The following is an 18,618-nucleotide window of genomic DNA, read 5'->3' as shown; positions in this document are numbered from 1 at the left end:
TAAATATTAATTTTCACTTTGTTAAGTTGAGAAGGGGGAATAAAGCCAATGTTGGCAGTAACAGAGGAAGCCAGGCCACACTGGAAGTTTGCAGAAGGAAGGATGGTAGAGGGCAGAAGTCCTCAATTACCATACTCTCCAGAAACTAAGAGCCCGTCTGCTACCAAGTTTGCTCATGAACTAGTGGAGCGATTGAGTGAGTAGACTAACTGGGTTCAGAGACATGAACTTTAAGACTCAGTCTTCTCATCTGTAAGATGGGGGTACCTTCAACAATACCTTCTTCACGAGGATTAAATGACCTGGCACACATAAAACGCCATGAACATTGGAGCTGATGATGACTGTTGGTTATTACCATTTTGCTCTTCTCCTTTAGAAATCCTTCCAGGTCTCTAGAGCTTTGCCATCCTTTTCTAAGGAGTACCCATTATAAAGCCCCACTGGTACTGTTCACTTCTTTGGAAGTCTTTTCTCCCCAAAGCTCATTTTAATTTACTCGGGGCTTTCCCGGTGAAGTCCAAATCTCCAAATCTTGCACCTTTTCCCACTTCAACTGTAGCCCTCCATAAGATTCTGCCCCACTCTGGCCCAGGCTCTCTTGGATCCTCCCCTGTGGGTCCAACAGCTTCACACGCACCTGTTCCTTCCAGCTCTGAATTTTTACCACACCGTTTCCTGCATGGGTGTTTCAGCTTGTCTCAATGGCTGTGCTTGCAGCAGGAACCGTTTGCTCCCACAGTTAGATGAATGATGCTTTCTACGATGGCTCCTACTGTTTCTGTTTCACTTACTATTGCTACCACCACCAGCTAACCCAGACTGTGTGCTTACATTCTGCTGTGCTATGTACTTCACACGCTTAAGCTCTTCGCCCATGAATTCAGTCTTATAGATGAAGAAACTCAGGTGTTTTATCTTATTTTTTGAAACAAAGTCTCACCATATAGGCCTGGTGGTCTTGGAACTCGATATATAGACCAGGTTGGACTCAGAGAGCTCTGCCTGCCTCTGCCTCCAAAGTGCTGGCATTCAAGGTGTGTCCAGCAACACTCAGGTTTTAAACTTGCCCAGGGTCACAGAGTTGGTGAGTTCTTGGAAAACTCCGATTCGTAAAATAAAGCTGAAATGGGTACCTGTTTCTTATTCTAATTGATCTTGTTCTTGACATCTGGGACATCTACAGAAAATTAGGTCCTTTGTCAGGATCTTAAGGCAACAGTCACATTTACTGGGACTTTCCTTACTATAGTCTGATGAGCTAAGATCTTAGTACAACCCACCCCCTACAGAGGAGAAAACTGAAGCTTGAATTGAAGGAATTATAGAAGAGACATAGGTGATATTCAGATCTAAGTCTGAAAGACTAAAGCCAAGTATCTTTAATTATCATGTTATGATGCCTTCATGTTAGAATCCCATTAAATTGTTCTTTCCCCAGATATACATCTGTGATCTACTTGAACACATCTCATGATGTTTTGTGTCTTTGTTCCTTTATTCTATTCTGGTCTCTTTATAGACCAATGATTTTTTTTTTTTTTTTTTTTTTTTTTTTTGGTTTTTCGAGACAGGGTTTCTCTGTATAGCCCTGGCTGTCCCGAACTCACTTTGTAGACCAGGCTGGCTTTGAACTCAGCAATCCGCCTGCCTCTGCCTCCCAAGTGCTGGGATCAAAGGTATGTGCCACCACTGCCCAGCTAATGAATTTCTTAAGTCTAGAATAGAAATTGTCCCAGACTTTGCCTACTCATGACATTTGAATGTCTCCTAGGAGAAAATGAGGCTGGGAGCCATGGTTTCCTCTTGGGAACCCATGCTCAATCCTAACTGTCACCGTCACACAAATGGTAGGTTCTGATTTTCCTTTGTTTGTGACCATCCATTAATTGAAACCAGATCAGAAAATCCCAGGTAGGTGCCTATAATATCAAGAAGTATCTTTTAACTTTAGTTATGTTTATAATATGGAGTGAAGACAATTTGGGTGAGTCAAGGTACCCCAAAAATATTACAGGAAAAAGACCACAGGAAAGTCCCATCCAGGAGCACAAGGGTGGAGAACTCATGGAGCTACAGACATGCTCACAGTAGTGACAATAATACCTGAAACCACGATTTTAGTCAAAGTGGAAAAATTCTAACCAAATTCCCATCGATGTCCCTTTTAAAAGCTAGGTTGAAACACTTGGTCCTGAGCCCCCTCCCCTTTCTAAGCCAGAAGACTGAGTATGATACGAGGCTTGATTTGCTCAAGGAACACACACATAAACCCTTTCCTGGGTAGATAACCTTGTTTCTAGCTGCTGGTGCCAACCCAACCCTGTATGGTGATTTGACATTCGTACAGAGCAGTAGAGCATTGTTTCAAGTGTCAGGTGATTCCCACCCGTCCCATCCCCCACCTAGGTTGACTTACCCCAGGCAGGGTCTTCTGCTCATGCAGTGCACTCTGGGCCTTGAGAGCAGAGTCCCGGGCGCAGTAGGTGAGGAAGGCACAGCCTGAGGAGGAAGAGCTTAGCTCAGGAACTTTTCTGAAATCTCCTAAACATTCTGCTTCGTAAGATCCAAGTAGGTCAATAAACTTGGGATCACTATCCTTTGAACATGAATTCTGCCCTGGAAAGTGCTCTGTGATGGAAAGTCTTCACATGCCTAGGACCTCTGCCCCAAGCTCTGGCTCCCTCTCACTTTCTCCTGACCTTCTGTCCAAGAAGTATACCCATCTATCCAGTCATGTGCTCATGCAATCCCACAGCACGACTCCTCTCCCCACCACATCCATAAGGGTTGAACCTTCCTAAGTAGCTTTGCCTTCTACAATGCAGCACCATGCCTCTCTAAAACAACCATCTATTTTAGATATAGACTTATAGTCTCCAAAGATCAGCCTTGATTCCTTCCCAGTTCAGTTCCAAGTGGCAGGAAAGAAGGGGAAGATGAAGGATTGAAGGCCAACTACTTCCCAACACTTCCTTTCCTAAGTTTGGAGTTGGGTAAGGCTTGGCTCAGGTTTAAGGGCTTCCTGTAAGTAGGAAATTTCAGAAACTCCCTAATCCTATTCAAGACCTTGGCTTGTCACAACAGGGCCTCTTAAAGGGTTATCTTCGACCCAGCTTGGACTCTTCTACACAACCCTACTTATTGAGGCAGGGATGGAGTCTGGGTTGAGATAACAAGTAGGGTCTACTGTCCCACTGTGTCAGCTTCAGAATTTGCAGTTTCCTAGAAAACTTTGAAGGAGGTTTCTCTTCCTTTTCAATATTCACTGAGAATACACTCATCCCGAAGATATCCAATACTTACTTATTATGGTTGGGCCTTATAAGGGGTTAGAGATGGAGAGGTCTTGGAGATTAGATGTCATGAGGAACACCTGAGTCTGTCTCCAAAGGTTAAGGACTTCCTCCAAGAAGACAGGTTGAGGACTTCCTCCAAGAAGACACTGAGGGCGGGGATGTAACTCAATAGTAGAGTTCTTGCCTAGCACACATAGGGGTCAAGTAATGGTGATGATAAAGTAGAAAACATGATTTCTTGAGAACAGGAACAGTGAATCCTTTTGAACCACGTGAGAAGAGGTGTGTGATTGTTTCGTTTGGGGGTTGGGGGGAATGAAAACTGAGACAAATGTGGTGTGTTGGAGAAACGGATAGAAGGCTGGAATGGGAGAAGTATTGAAAGTATGGGCAGAGTGGCTAGTGAGGAATGCAGGCATTGGGTTACATGTAGCCTTAGAGACTGCAAAGAAATTCTGTCCTCTTTCCTGGGAGCAATGGAGAAGCCACAGAGGGTGTTCACTAGGGATGAGACATGATAAGATCTGTATTTTCAAAACGGACCTCTCAAGGAGAGGAAGGAGAAGGAGCAACGGAAGGGCACATGCCTGTGGGAAGCCATTCGGAGCCTGCGCAGTTCTCCACTCAGAGAGCAAGTGGGGCCTGTTTTATTTTATTTTATTTTATTTTATTTTTTCAGTGGCATCTTCTATGGAGCTGCCTCCTGAAGACGGATGGATTGTCTACTGTTTATTGAGAATTCCTAGACAGAGTCTTGTTTTATCAATAGGGCAACTGAAGCCAGAGATTGTGTCAGTCACAGTTTTGGGATCTTTGAACTCCCAGGCTAAGGTTGTTTCCAAAGCACTGTGCTGGTGTCCTCAGTACTCAGCCATTGAAATGAAAATAAGTCCCTTTAGTGTTCAGACTCCATTGATTGCTGGGAAGAGAGTGGGGATGCTGATTTAGAGGCCCTCTGAGTTACTTCCTTAATCTCACAAGGCAACATCTGCTTTGGAGAGGCATAGAGTGCGCAGAGGACTAAATCACTGACCCCTGGGTTTCACATACATTACTGTTCTGCCACTCAATCATAACATGTCCTCACACTGGAAGGGAACTTTATAAAAGACTTAGAAGACCAGGTACTACCAAAAAGAACCCATGGAGATTGCTTGGGTTAGAGGGTGGGAGACTGGACGAATGGAGATACAGGGAAGTATGGCCACAGGGGCAGATGAGTAAGAGATGAGCAGGAGGGGTTAGTGTTAACTGGGAAAGGAAGACAGAATGAGGGGACAGTTCAGACACGGAGTGCTTGAGTGAGAACTGCAGTGACTCCACACACTTGCTTTATTCTACTGATCGCCTACAAAGATGAGGTTTATGCTTACCCACTGAATTCACTGTCTAGAAAAAAGATGCCACAAATGACTGGGCATGAAGACAGCCAGGGGGTTAGACTGAATTCCAGGAAGTCTGGATATAGGACTTTAATGTAACCTCTCCCCCAAAAGGTGGAAGTTGTACCCCTACTCAAATGGCCTAGTGTTTTCATGGACATTTTCTCAGAGCCCTCTACTTTAGTATGCCAAGGAATGCCCTGGGGTCTCCCGACTTGAAAAAGGTATCAGTCTGATGCTAGCGCACAGGCCTTCAGAATGGACCTGCCCTCTAAGACCTGTCATTTCTCTCCTAGGAAGATTATGGAGGGTAGTCGGTGACACTTCCCCCACAAAAATCCGGAAAACGCATTATTTCCCAGTGGGGAAATGAAGATGTGTCTCCTCAAATAATTATTCTATGATTCTGGCTCTGTTATTCCAGCTCAGCCTGGACAGACTTTTCTACATGTAAACAAGTCTCCTCCCTTCTCTACAGGAAGAAAGGGGTGTGGCTGGAGAGGACCATGGTGCCTCTGTCTTCCTAAGAAGGGCAATGAGAAGAGTCCCCCATCCCTATCTTCCTTACTTAGAGTGACCCACCCTGAGAGTGCTCTGGTCTGGGACCAGCTGGCAAAGAAAGGAAAACAGGAAGCCACCAAGAGGATTGACAGGAAGCAGAGATGCACAGGAGTGGGGAGTGTATTCACACAGGAGAAAACCAAAGATGAAGGGTACACAGGCAGGTAAATGTTCCCAGCTGAGGTTGGGATTCTGGATTCAAATCAGAAGAGGTAAAGAGCGTTGGGTTCTGGAAAGATGTATGGAATATTGGGTTATTGTCAAATGTGAGAAGGCATTTATCTCTGAGAACCTCCTAGGGGTGGGGTGAATTGGACTGTATATATTAGGTCTGAATTCTGAGGAGGAGAATTTGGGTATGGGGTATTTAGTGCTGTCAGACCCGAAAGTCAAATGGAAGCCCTAGGGGTTGGTTTGTGGTTGGAGGCCAGAAGGAGGCGTGCAAATCCAAGAGGTGTGTGCGGTGAGGCCTGAATAGGGTGGTACCAGAAAGAGAAAGTGCTCAAGAAAACCATGGGTCCAGGGGGCAGGAGATCGGGGATTCCAGAGCTGGAAGGTAGAATAAGTTTCCAAATTCTAGGGTTTGGGGTGTCTGGTGGAAGGGATGGTAGAGAGGTTCAGCAGGGAGGTGGGGATGGCTGAGGTGTGAGAAGTGACAAGGGATTTGGAGGTTAGAGTGAAGAACGTCTTAGGGAACCAGAGTGAAGTCAGAAGGATGCCACAGAGACAATTCTGGCTCTGGGGCTCTGTGGCCTGGGGAGGGAACAGAACTGAGGTGGGGCAGGTCCTGAACTGGAGTCGGGATGGTTCTAGGTAGGGCTGGGGTTGGGCCTGCGTTTGGGGCTGGAGTTGGGTTGGGCTGCGCTCTAATTGGATTGGGGCTGGGCTGGGCTGGGCTGGGCTGACCCCGCGCACCTTTGTGGAGGCCGGTGAGCCGGTCCTTCAGCACCGTCAGCTCGTAGATGCGGCCGAACTCCTCGAACAGCGGCTTGAGGTCCTGCTCGTCCAAGCCCCGCGGGATCTGCCCCACGAAGAGCTTGATGGCGTCGTGGTCCTTCATGGGCACCGCGGGACCTGGGTTCAGCCCGCTCATGCCGCCGCCGCTGTCCGCGGTGCTGAAAGCCAAGCGCGGGCTGGGGCCGGCGGGCGGCGCAGACCCTCCAGGCGCCGCGGCCATGTCCCCGCCCCGTCCGCCCTCCCGAGCGTCCCGCCTGTCCCGCCGTCCCTTCCCTGGACTGCTGGCGAGGGCCTGGGGGAGGGGGCGGGGCCCGCCTACGAGGACGGGGGGCTGCCCAGGGGGCGGGGCCCAGCCGAGAGCGAGGGGCGGGGCGGGCTGAAAATGGGCGTGGTGGAGGGCGGGGCGCCGGAGTCCGGCTGGAGTCCCCCTCAGAGCTCTCTCCTGGCTCCCGCCCTAGCGCGCCAAGCCCAGCCCCGAGCCCCAGCCCCCCGAGCTTAGTGACGTCAGACAGCTAGCAGGGAGAGTCTACGCAAGTGATTTGCATAATGAGATAGCGGTGGCCAATCAGAGAAGGAGTTGGCTGAGCTGGGGCGCGGGGCGAGAGGGGCGACTGGGCTCACGCGCTCCAGCTCTCCATGGCAACCGGACCCTCAGCTGCCCTGTGTGTGGAGGGTGTGCGGGCGTGGCAGTGGATGGGAAGTAGCTTCGTCATGCGTGGCGCTGTCTGCTGGAGTCGGAGACGATCCCTTCCTGCACACCTCCAACAGCCGGACCGTTTTCTGTGGGGCAGATAGGGTTTCCACCTCTCTATCCCTACTACCGAAGCCAGTCTTGCAGAGCCCATCCTGCCAGGCTCTTCAACCTCTCCTTGCTCCTGAGACTCAAACACACTCTCGTCTCTTGTATTCTAAAATGAACCCCCAAGCACTGATTTCTTCCTCAGGAGAGCGAAAAAACTTATATTATCATATTTACTCAGAGCTCGTGCCTGGTTCCTCCCTATTCTGTGACTCAGGAGTGTTATCTTCTTTTCCTGAAAAGGATGCTGTGGGTCAAAGAAGTTAGGGCATAAGGCGACCCTAGCATCTGTAGAGCTGAAGGCAAAAGAAGAAACGGAAATTGATACATCGTATGTGTTAATATCTTAAAAGCTATCGGACAAATCACAGTGTTTGAGTGTTTACCTCCCCATTCCCCCTTCCACAAGCGCACATTCATAAAGATGAAGGATTGGCGACATGGCCAAGCATATAAAGGCTCTTAATAAACAAGCTCGATGACCTGAGTTGGATACCCAGAACCCACGTGGAAAAGCCAGGAGCCGAGCTTCGCATCTGTAATCCTAGTACTTCCGTGGCAACAAGAGAGGAAAAAAACAGGAGAGTCACGAGGGCCAGCTAGCAGAGGGACAGAAACAAGAGGGAGCCTCAACAACGTGGAATGAAAAAGCCCACTCCTTATCTCAACAAGCTTGCCATGACCCATGTTTCTGCCCCTACTCATACACATACACACATACATACACATCACACAACATACATCACATACGCATCACACACACCCCACACACAAATCACACACACCATACACACATACACACATTACAGACAGTAAATTTATAAATATTTTTATTATTTTGTGTTTGAGTTCTGCCTGCTTGCATGAATATATATGCATGTATGTATGTGCATGCATGCATACATTATGCACACCCGTGCATGTATCTTTTGCTGCTCTTAACTGCTGGGCTGGCCACTAACTAATTATGAGTTGAATGGGACCTTGAACTGCTGCTCTTTCTACTTCCACTTCCAAGTTCTGGGGTCATGGGTGTGCACTCTTGTGGTCATTTATGCATCCCATCTTTAGCAGTTCGCTTGGGGGTACATCTACTTTTCAAATTGTGTTTTCTTATTGGTAGAGCAGCTTTTTTCTTTTCTTTGACAGGCTCTTGTGATATAGCCCAGGCTACCCTCAAACACAGGGTTCTGGGCTGGAGATGGCTCAGCAGTTAAGAGCACTGGCTCTTCTTCCAAAGGTCCTGAGTTCAATTCCCAGCAACCACACGATGACTTACGACCATAGGATAGGATGGCCTCCTCTGGAGTGTCTGAGGAGAACCACAATGTACTCACACATATAGAATAAATCTTAAAAATAAAATATAAAGAGATAAAAAAAAAACCTCGGGGTTCTTTCTTGCTCCGGTTTCCCCAGTGCTAGGAGTGCAGGTGTGTACTACTGTGCCCAGCCCTGAACTGATTCTTGCTAGGCAAGTTCTCTTCTGCTGAGGTGTTCCTCCAAGCACCTTAGTTACCTTTAAAGCATGTAACTTAAAAAGTGGGCATAACTGGGTCTTTTAAAATTAAAAATAGTTTTGTTTATTCTGTGAAAGGTTGAAAATTAAATGTCGTCAATGCTCTACTCTGTTATCTTTTGATATACTGTTATTGTGGATACTCTGCTTTGTTATCTTTTGCTACATTGCTATCTACTTTCCACCCAGTGTATATAAACTCCAGAGTCAGCTTGCCAGTTCTCCTTGTGCTACTTTGCTTTCTGTTGCCACAATGAGCACCATGATCACAAATAACTTTTGAAGAAAAAGGTGTATTTCAAGGTATAACTCCCAGGTCACAATCCATTCATCACTGAAGAAAGTAGGAGCAGGAACCCTGGGAGAATGTTATTTGCTGACTTGCTCCCTCTGCTTGCTTAAAAGCATATTATGCAGCCCAAGCCCACCTGCCTAGGGATGGTGCCACCTACAATGGGCTGAACCCTCCCACTTGACAAACATGGCTACAGACCAATGGAAGAAATTAGGTCGGAGTTTCCTCTTCCCAGGTGTCTCTAGTTTGTGTTAAGTTGACAATCACTAAACCCATAAAATAGCTTCCTGGACCTTTGATTGGATTTGCATTGATGTAGATCAATCACATTGGCAGAAAAAAAGAAAGATACAAGACAAAACTGATGTTGTAGCCCTTAGTGGAGATGGCTCAGTGTATCGATAAAGGCACTTATCACCAAGCATGGTGGCCTGAATTTAATCCCACATGGTAGTGTGAGAGAACCAACTCCTACAAGTTGTCCTCTGACCTCCACACACATGTACTGTGGCACACACACACACACACACACACACAAATGCATACACACTAATTGTTTAAAAATGTTATTGTATATGTATATTGACACTTCCTATTCACAAACAAGAGAAATCACCATCTATTTGGTTCCTTTTTCATTTCTTCATTCAAGAGTGGTGGATAAATCTTTTCTTTCTTAAATATGCCATGCTATTCTTGTCCCTGTTCCTCTGTAGGTGGGTGGGGTATTTCCGCTGGTTGTCTCCTGACCCCAATTCTCTGTCTTTGGCTTTCTGTGGTTTAAATCTTATATGCTTAGATGAGAGTTATTATCTAGTGCTTAAGCCATTGGGCCCTCATCAAGACTCCTGGATTTTTGATTTGTTGTCTGTCGCTAATTTTGGGGAAATTCTTTGTCATTATTCCCTCATTAATATTCTCTTTATTTGCCTGGGTACTTCTGATTACGTGATAGGCATTGTGTTGAAAAAATATTTTTAGAAATAATTGTAGGTTGAGGAGGGTAGTATTTTCTTCCTCCAGAGTGAACTTGTTCTCAAAGGCATCCGGAATCTCGATCAGTTTGAGATAATCAAACTAATTTTAGCGATTAGGATGATTCAAAGCTGAGCTGTAGCCTCTGGAGCAATTGATCTGTTTCCAACTCACTTTTCAGTTGAGACCTGTGAGTGAAAGTTTTTTTAGGGTACATTCATGTGTGTACACCCCAGTATGTTCATGCAGCAACCAGAAGAGGTTATCATGTGACCTGCTCTATCCTTAATCCTTCCCTTGGAGACAAGTCACTCATTGATTCTGGATATCCACTGGGAGCAAGCAAGCCCAGTGATTCCCTTGTCTCTGAATCCCCCACAGTACTAGAATTATAGCTGTGTGTACAGCCATAGTTAGCCTTTAAAAACAAACAAATGAGGATGCTGAGGGCTGAGACTCAGGTCCTCATGTTTGTACAGCAAGCCCTTCCAGCCACTGAGGTATCTCCCCAGCTCCAGAGAATTTTTTGTGATCCGTAGACCATAGCTTTGAATTCCCATCCCTATGACATTATCCAAAGTGTTTTCCAGAATACACTTCTCCAGATTGGCAATTGTGCCCATGGTGGAACATTATCTCAAATGCTAGGGTTTCGGTGCTGAATATTAGTCTTTCTCAGACCTCTTCTCATTCATGACTTGCAGTGTTTCCTCCCTTTAGTGTTTTTAAGCCCTTCCCATCATCGCCAGGGGCAAACCTGTTCCCAATTACCCACTCTAGCATTATGACAAATAATAGGCTTCAGGGGAGGTATTGTTTTGGTTTGGTTTTAGTTTTTTTTTTTTTTTTTTTTTGAGGGGGGTGGGGACAGGGTTTCTCTGTGTAGCCCTGGCCTGGCTCAGAACTCATTCTGTAGACCAGGCTGGCCTCTGACTCAGAGATCTGCCTGTCTCTGCCTCCCAAGTGTTGCAAAGCATGCTCCATGGTATGGGATTTTTCAGTTCTTCTCTTACTTCAGTGAAGATGTAATTGCAACCTTCTTAATTTTAAATTCGCCAGTTTGGTCTGTGTTGTTTTCATAGGAGAAGTACCAATATTCTAAGTTGGTTTCTATCACAATTCTATAGGAATTCAAAAAGAGTTAGGAGTCCTCGTGGTAATGTTCAGTTTACCCTCTATTTTGATGTCTGTGTATGAATAAGCTCTTACTGGGTCTCATATCCTGTTTGATGAGTTTGTTTATTCATGATCCAATAGCCCTATCATTAGTTAAAGGTATTTATTTATTTATTTATTTATTTATTTATTGAGTCAGGGTTTCACTGTGCAGCACTGAATAGCCTAGAGCTTACTGTGTAGACCAGGCTGGATTCAATCCTACAGAGACCTGTCTGCACCTGCATCTGCCTCCCTAGTGCAGGATTTTGTAGAGGAGTGGTTCTGATGCTTTGATTTAATTGGGAATCTGTATTTAGTGATGTTGAAGATCCTTGCCCACAACTGTTTATTGATCTATTAATAAAGATACCAGTGACCAATGGCTGGGAGGAAAGAAAGAAGTGATATTTCCAGGTTTCCACAGGTGAGGAGAGAGGAGAGGGCAGGAAGAGGAGATAGAGATACTTGGGAGGGGGCAGGGACAAACTCAGAGCTGGAGGGGAGGTCTTTCAAAATGTAGGCAGAAAAGGAAATGGGCCCATGGAAGGGCAGCTGGAAAGTATCTTCGTAGCAAGACCATTGGGTTTCAGAGACGGTAACCAGCAACTAAGCTGAGGGCAGATTTAGAGGTGTTGAGCTAGGAGTAAAGGTAAGGGCATGCTAGCTGTGGAGGGCTTAGAAGAGCCCAGTCACAGAACCAAAGGCAGTATTAAAAAGAGCTAATATAGCCGGGCATGGTGGCACACGCCTTTAATCCCAGCACTTGGGAGGCAGAGGCAGGCAGATTTCTGAGTTCCAGGACAGCCAGGGCTATACAGAGAAACCCTGTCTCGAAAAATCAAAAAAAAAAAAAAAAGTTTGTTACTCTTGGATTTTTATTCTTTCAGTTACTTTAAAATCATTTCCAAATTCAAGAATTTAAAAATTGGGATGTTAGCCTAGCATGGTGCCACAGACCACGTGTGCCTTAATCTCGGCACTCAGAAGGCAGAGGCCGGCCTGGTCTACAGAGAGAGTTCCAGGATAGGCAGGATTATACAGAAAACCCTGTCTTGAAAAACCAAAATAAATAAATAGAAATAAAAAAAACCCGAGGTCTTAGAAGTGCCCCTACATGGTGGATTGCTTGTTTAGCATGTACAAGGCTCAGTTTTGAATTCCACTAATGCAAAATGTAAAAAAACAAAAACAAAAAACAAAAACAACACCCCCCCAAAAATGGACTTCACCTTGAAAAAAACCAAACCAAAACCAAAACCAAAAAAAAAAATGGACTTGACCTCGAAAAAAACAAACCAAAACAAAAAAACCCCCAAAAACAGACTTCACTGGGTTGAGTGGCGCACACCTCTAACCCCAGCACTTGAGAGACAGAGGTAAGTGGATCTCTGTGAGTTCGAGGCCAGCCTAGTCTACATAGGTAGGTCTAGAACAGCTAGGGAAATTGAATTTCATTTGGAATCACACTGACTCTACAGACCATATTAAGCTCTTGCAATATTGAAACTTCTTATCCATGATCAGGTCATATACCTATATATGGGTCTTCTTATATCTTTCCAAACATTTAATAAGTTTTCCCATAAAGTTCTGTTCTGGGGAGTTTTTGTTTGTTTTGAGACAGGGTCTCATGTAGCCCAGGCTGACCTCAAACTCATATAGACAAAGATGCCTGAACTTCAGGGCCTCCACCTCTGTCATTTCCCAAACATGGAAGTTACAGGTGTGTCCCTGCACTTGTGGCTCCCTTTATCTTCATGAGGTTGATTCTTAGGAACACGTAATGCCTACTTCTGTCACGTGAGGTACACTGATGTTTATCTAGACTTACATAACTCAGGCATTTGCATTTATGGAAATGTTTGTACATGGTAAGGAAGTATTGCATCTTTTGCTTCAGTCAAGTCCCTTTCTTTGTAGATAATACAGTTAGAGCAATAGGAGATGGCACTTCAAGACATGGCTCCTTTAGAAGCAGGAAGCTGGACGACCGTGCTGAGAGATCTAGCCGTCAAATGCGTTTAAAAAACTAAAAGAAATTTAGAGTGGAGAGATGTCTCAGTGGTGAGAGCAGATCCAGAAGACCTGAGTCAGATCTTACCTCACGTCAGGAAGCACACAACTTCCTGTAACTCCTTTTTAGGGTATCTAATGCTCTCTTCTGGCTTCTATGGGCACCTATATTCAATACATAAACAACACATACATAATTACAACCTTTAAAAATTATTTTTCTGGAAAAATCAAGTCAAGTGCATTGACTAGTATGTGATTCTAAGTGTGCCAAGCCCGAACAAAGATGGAGCAGTGTAAACAGAGATAAATGGACCTAAGAACTGTTGGTGTAGAATGAACACATATGGACAAAGATTAGGATAGAAAAAAGTTAAACACGATTCCTAGATTGAGTTCTTTTTCTTTTTCTTTTTTTTCCATTTCTCAAGACAGGGTTTCCCTGTGTAATCATCCTGGAACTCACTCTGTATCTGGAGGCTGCCTTGGACTCAGAGAGCTGCCTGCCTCTGCCTCCCAAGTGTTGGGGCTAAAGGTGTGCGCCACCGCTGCCGGGCCTCCTAGATTTCACCTGTAAGCACTGGTGGAATTGTGTAATACTGAAGTGGAGAGTCATGAAGAGTTGTGAGGGACGGTCAAAGGATAGGGAATTCAGAGGATATAGACATGTGGACATGTATGTATGTCTTTGTAAATAAACAAACATATGACATTATATAGAAACACATACAAATATATTCATAAGAAAAAGTAAGGCACTAAAGATTTGTTTACATATGAATAATATTACGTAGAAGGAAAAAAAAAAAAGGCTGGGTACGAAAAAAAGGAGTCTGTAACTCCGCAGCGGAGTACCTGCTCAGCCTAAGCAGAACACCTGATTGAATTCTCGACACTACAGAGAGGAGGAGGAGAGGGGGAAACTGAGGATTTCATGCCTGTAAGTCCAGTACCCACAGGCTAACTCAGGAGGATTGCTCTGAGTTCAAGCATCACCTGGGCTACATAGTGAGCTCCGAGGAAGGGAGATGAAGAACCAGCCTGCCTCCATCTTAGGCTCAAAAGCCATCTTATAGTAAAAAACAAACTAGGTTCATTCTCGTTTATGCTTAAACCTCTCTTTTTCAAGGATAGGGCTATGCCCCGCCTGTAACCTAACTACAAATAGTTCTGTACTTCATATTCCAGGAATGGCAATGATGTGTCTGTTTCTACAGGTCATATGGCCACCTACTGACTACCTTGTTATGACTATGACTACTTTGTTCCACCAACTTGCAACCTTGGTTTCAAGAGGTCATTAGGACTAACCTGTTTGTCCTGTTCCTATAACCCCACCTATTTTCTCCCATTTGGAACCCCCTACCCCTAAGCTATAAAAGTCTTGTCTTCCTTAAATCCAACGCTGACCTCTCGAACCCTGCCTTAAGGGGAGACAGCTTGTTTTAATTAATTAATTAACTAGTTAATTGCTTTAATTTGACAATGATGATTTGGTGTCTCCTCCCATTTGGGGGATTAATAAAAAGAAGGAAAGAGGGAGGAAAGTGAGGAGGGGGGGGAGAGGGAGGAAGGCTCCCAGCTCCCGGCTCCTGGCTCCCGGCTCCCAGCTCCCAGCTCCCAGCTCCCAGCTCCCAGCTCCCAGCTCCCAGCTCCCAGCTCCCAGCTCCCAGCTCCCAGCTCCCAGCTCCAGCATTGTTGGGTGGACATAGTCAAAGAGTGCTTGCTGGAGGGCGGCAGGAAAGAATCTCACAGAAATCTGGCAAGATTTTCAAGAAGAAGTAAAAAGATTCAAAGTTCAGAACCAAGTCACAGGATACATTGCTTACTACTGCAATGTGTCCTGGCTTTAACATGCAGCTTGTCCCAGCCTTGCTTAGAAAGGCTCTGGATGGGATAAAACCAAACTACAGTGTCCTGGCCATGATAGGAAGGGGAAAAGTGAAAACAAGTCAGTGCCAATGAGAAAACTTGCGCTGAGAGCCTTTAACTCCATTAGAGAAAGATGGGATGTGTGTGGTGGTTGAGGGAAGCTAGGGGTTAACTTGGTAAAACGTCATACATTCAGCTCCCTAGTTTTGCACAAACTGAGCATGGTGGTTCACAACTGGGATCCCAGCATAGAGGACCAGACGTTCAAAGGGCTCCTCTGCTACATAGTGAGTTTGAGAGCATTCTGGGATCCATGAGACCCTGTCATGGATAAACAGAAAACTTGGCTCAAGCCAAGATCTAGCAGACTAACTGGTATCATGGGTGTGTCGTGTGTGTCCAAACAAGAATATATCTAATGTAGTGGCCAGTGGTGGCATAGCAGAAGGTAGGGTTGAGCTTGGAGCTTCATTCTCTAAGCAAATGCAGGCTCCAATTATCTGTATAATCATACTGATCCATGAAACCTTTCTGTCTATCCCTGTGGATGGTTATCGACTTGGCAGGATCTAAACTCAGCCTTGGGTGTACTTGTCAGTGATTATCTAGCCTGCATTAGCTTCTGGAAACATCTGGAAGGATACCTTGGTTAGGTCAATTGCTGTGGGAAGACCCACCATAAACACAGGTGCCACCATAGAGGGCTGAAGCCCTGGGCCCCATAAACCAGAAAGCAAGCTAAGCACCAGTATTCTCCCTCTTAGCATCCTCAGTGCAGATGCAGTGTGGCCAGCTGCCTCAAGTTTCTGCAAATGTGACTTCCTCACCGCCATAACCTGTAACCTCCAGCTATGTGCCAAAACACCCCTTCCTTCCATAGGATACTTGTGTCAGGGTGTTAACCCTAAGAGGAAAAGTAAGGCACCAGTGAGGATAATAGTGACACCAACACCAAAAATGGAATGACATGGAATGGAGTGGTGGGTGGGCCTCTCCTACACACCAGGCAAGTGCCCTACCACTCAGTTACGTCCTAAGCCCGATATCATTGCCGAGTACTCTACACATTTGACATGGCCAACACAGAGGAGTGACAAAGCACTTTGTTGCCCAGCTGACTGTCCAAGAATTCTGATTTACAGAGAGTAGATAAATATCAGCAGTGCCCTCCGAATTTCTCCATCCAACAATCCTTTATGAATATTCAGACCACCTGCTCTCATTCTCGCACTCTACCTTCCTTCAGTGTCTGCCTGTCAACAGCTCTGCCTTCTCATTCCTGCCCTTCTGTAGTTTCTAAGCACCCCTCCTGTAACCTGCAATAAAGTGATCCACAGGCAATTTATTAACAGATGGGTGTGGTGATGCATGCCTGTAATTCCAGCACTCAGAATGTGCAGGGATGAAAGTCAGGATTTCAAACAGTGAAGTAAGGCTAGCCTGGGTTATATCACATCTTGTCTTAAATTAAAAAAAAACAAAACTTTTTTTTGAGACATGTTTTCTTTGTGTAGCCCCGGCTGTCCTGGAACTCCCTCTGTAGACCAGGCTGACTTGGAATTCAGAGATCTGCCTGTCTCTGCCTCCAAAGCGTGGGGATTAAAGGTGTGCACCACCCAGGTCAAATTAAAAAAAAAAAAAAAAAAAAGGAAATAAATCACAGTTAAGTATCAGACACTGTAGAAAAATGTGATTTAAATTAAATTATGAAAGGTAATTTTGGAGAAGGGAATAGAATTGAAAAGACATACCTATTTTTTTCTGTTTTTAAAGTTTATTGCATTGTGTGTTATACACATGTATGTGCATGCATGCACGCTCATGAGTCACAGAACTTATATGAAGTCAAGGAACAACTAGGGCTCAGCACCTTTACCTGGTGAGTCATCTCAACAGTCTCATGTTTCTTCTTTTTAAAGATATATATCCTGGGCTGCGGATGTAGCTTGGTGGCAGAGCACTTACTTAGTAGTCATAGACTCTTGGGTTCAATTGGTTACAACGAATGGAAAGAAATGACTATTGAAATGTTATAATCCTGTGTTAATAGCAGTATAAAAAAGGAAGTTAATTTTCAACCTTTAAGAGTTTATTTGTAAAGGAAAACAATTTTACTTAACAAAGCACCTAATTCTTATTTTCAAAGTAGAACAAACAAACAAACACGTACTCATCATGCCAGGTCATCAGACCCTGAATCTAGATTATGGGTCAGGTTAACCTCACAAAGACCTCATCGGTGTTAGGGATATTAGATGGGGACTCACATGTCACATATGGACATAGAACACATTATCCTTACCTTCCCAGTTATTGACCTTTCTCACTTCAGTGATACCGAAGTTCCCGGACACCACCACAGCATTCTTAGTGCCGTAGTGGCACCTGGACCCCTAAGCCCTGATGTGTTTATCCCTACAACCATCCATTGATGTGCACTTGAAGACATCGGGGACACCAGTTAACCATAGTCCTGGAAGGTGTGCTACTCAGCATCCACTCTTATCAAGGAAAGGGAGACCATGTGCTCTCTGCTTCCTTTTAATTCCTATGGAACCTGCATTTCCTCCTTACATTCGGAGGAGTGCCAGGGGCAGAATGGGTACTTCTCTGCCCCCTGGTGGTGCATTGAGAACCCTAGCAAGCCTGCTTCTCTGCACTGTACACACTGGGTGCCTGGCTGTGAACCATTGTTCCTGGCCTATGGGCAGTTTGAGGTCTGTCTTCAGGTACATGACCTCATGGTCACAGAACACAAACAGCGATGGGTAGCTGGAGAAAAGCACTTGTTGTCTTGTCTTGACCAGGTTACTACCATTTTTTTTAAAAAAATGGTAATAACATTTCAGATGTTTTGTTGAGTATAATTAGTCACAGAAACTTAGTTCTAAGACCTACTTTTGTGGCTTCTTCCCTCACTGACTTGGATCAGTGCTTGCTCTTTTCCTGAACATTAGGAACGCCCAAGATGTCCTGGGAGAGGTCAGAAGCATTTAAAGTCCATTGACAATGTTTTTGTCATAGTTGTCAGGTGAGAGGCTGGAGGCTGGCAGACTAACAGGGCTCAGCCACCTGTCCTCCACAGGCCAAACAGCAGTAAACCAGATTTATTCAGTGTGCAACAAAGAGGCCTCAGCTCTGTCCTTCCAGCATGACACATGGAGGGCTCGCAGTTTGGGGTGAATTGTCTCAAGAAACAGATACCTGGCTGGAGGTGGGTGGGGCACACATTTAATCACAGGCAGAGACAGATTTCTATGAGGTCCAAGCCAAGGCTACATGCCGAGACTTTTGTCTCAGAAAAGCAAAAACCAAAGAAAGGATGTGTTCGTGGTGGCGCACGCTTTTAATCCCAGCACTCGGGAGGCAGAGGCAGGCAGATTTCTGAGTTCGAGGCCAGCCTGGTCTACAAAGTGAGTTCCACGACAGCCAGACCTATACAGAGAAACCCTGTCTCGAAAAACCAAAAAAAAAAAAAAGAGGGATGTGTGTGCGCGCGCGCGTGTACTGGGGTGGGGTGGGGTGTAGAGGTGGCTCCAGATTAATAGAACTCCTGTCCTCAAAGAAGACTCACATAGTTGATTCATAACTATCACTCCAGTTCCAGAACACAGGATTCAGACATACATGTGAGCAAAACACTCAGACACGTAAAGTCTAAAGTATAAACAAGGGGGGATACTCAGAGAGGGCCTCAAGTATCTATCTAATCTTCATTCCTGCCTGTACTGGTCCATTTCTGCAGAGTCCTCACCAGCAAGCACCCTCAAGGCCTCTGAGTAACAGAG

The 18,618-nt window shown here is 45.3% G+C and overlaps 1 protein-coding gene across 2 annotated transcripts in view; it reads right to left on the bottom strand.

The window, feature by feature from the left end:
* Positions 1-6,450, bottom strand: part of Celf6 (CUGBP Elav-like family member 6) — a 28,017-nt gene extending 21,567 nt beyond the window's left edge. For both annotated transcript variants that reach the window (XM_029543173.1, XM_029543174.1), the window contains exons 1-2: positions 6,158-6,450; positions 2,420-2,502 (exon numbers count right to left, since the gene is read on the bottom strand). In XM_029543173.1, coding sequence (XP_029399033.1) covers positions 2,420-2,502; positions 6,158-6,419 — 345 coding nt within the window. In that variant the 5' untranslated portion in view covers positions 6,420-6,450. The remainder of the gene's footprint in view (positions 1-2,419; positions 2,503-6,157) is intronic.
* Positions 6,451-18,618: the final 12,168 nt, after the last annotated feature.

The sequence above is a fragment of the Mus pahari genome, chromosome 10 (genome assembly GCF_900095145.1).
Source record: "Mus pahari chromosome 10, PAHARI_EIJ_v1.1, whole genome shotgun sequence".
Classification (NCBI taxonomy): Eukaryota; Metazoa; Chordata; class Mammalia; order Rodentia; family Muridae; genus Mus; species Mus pahari.
The sequence above is the reverse complement of the archived record's forward strand: the minus strand, read 5'-3'. Positions and strand labels throughout refer to the sequence as shown.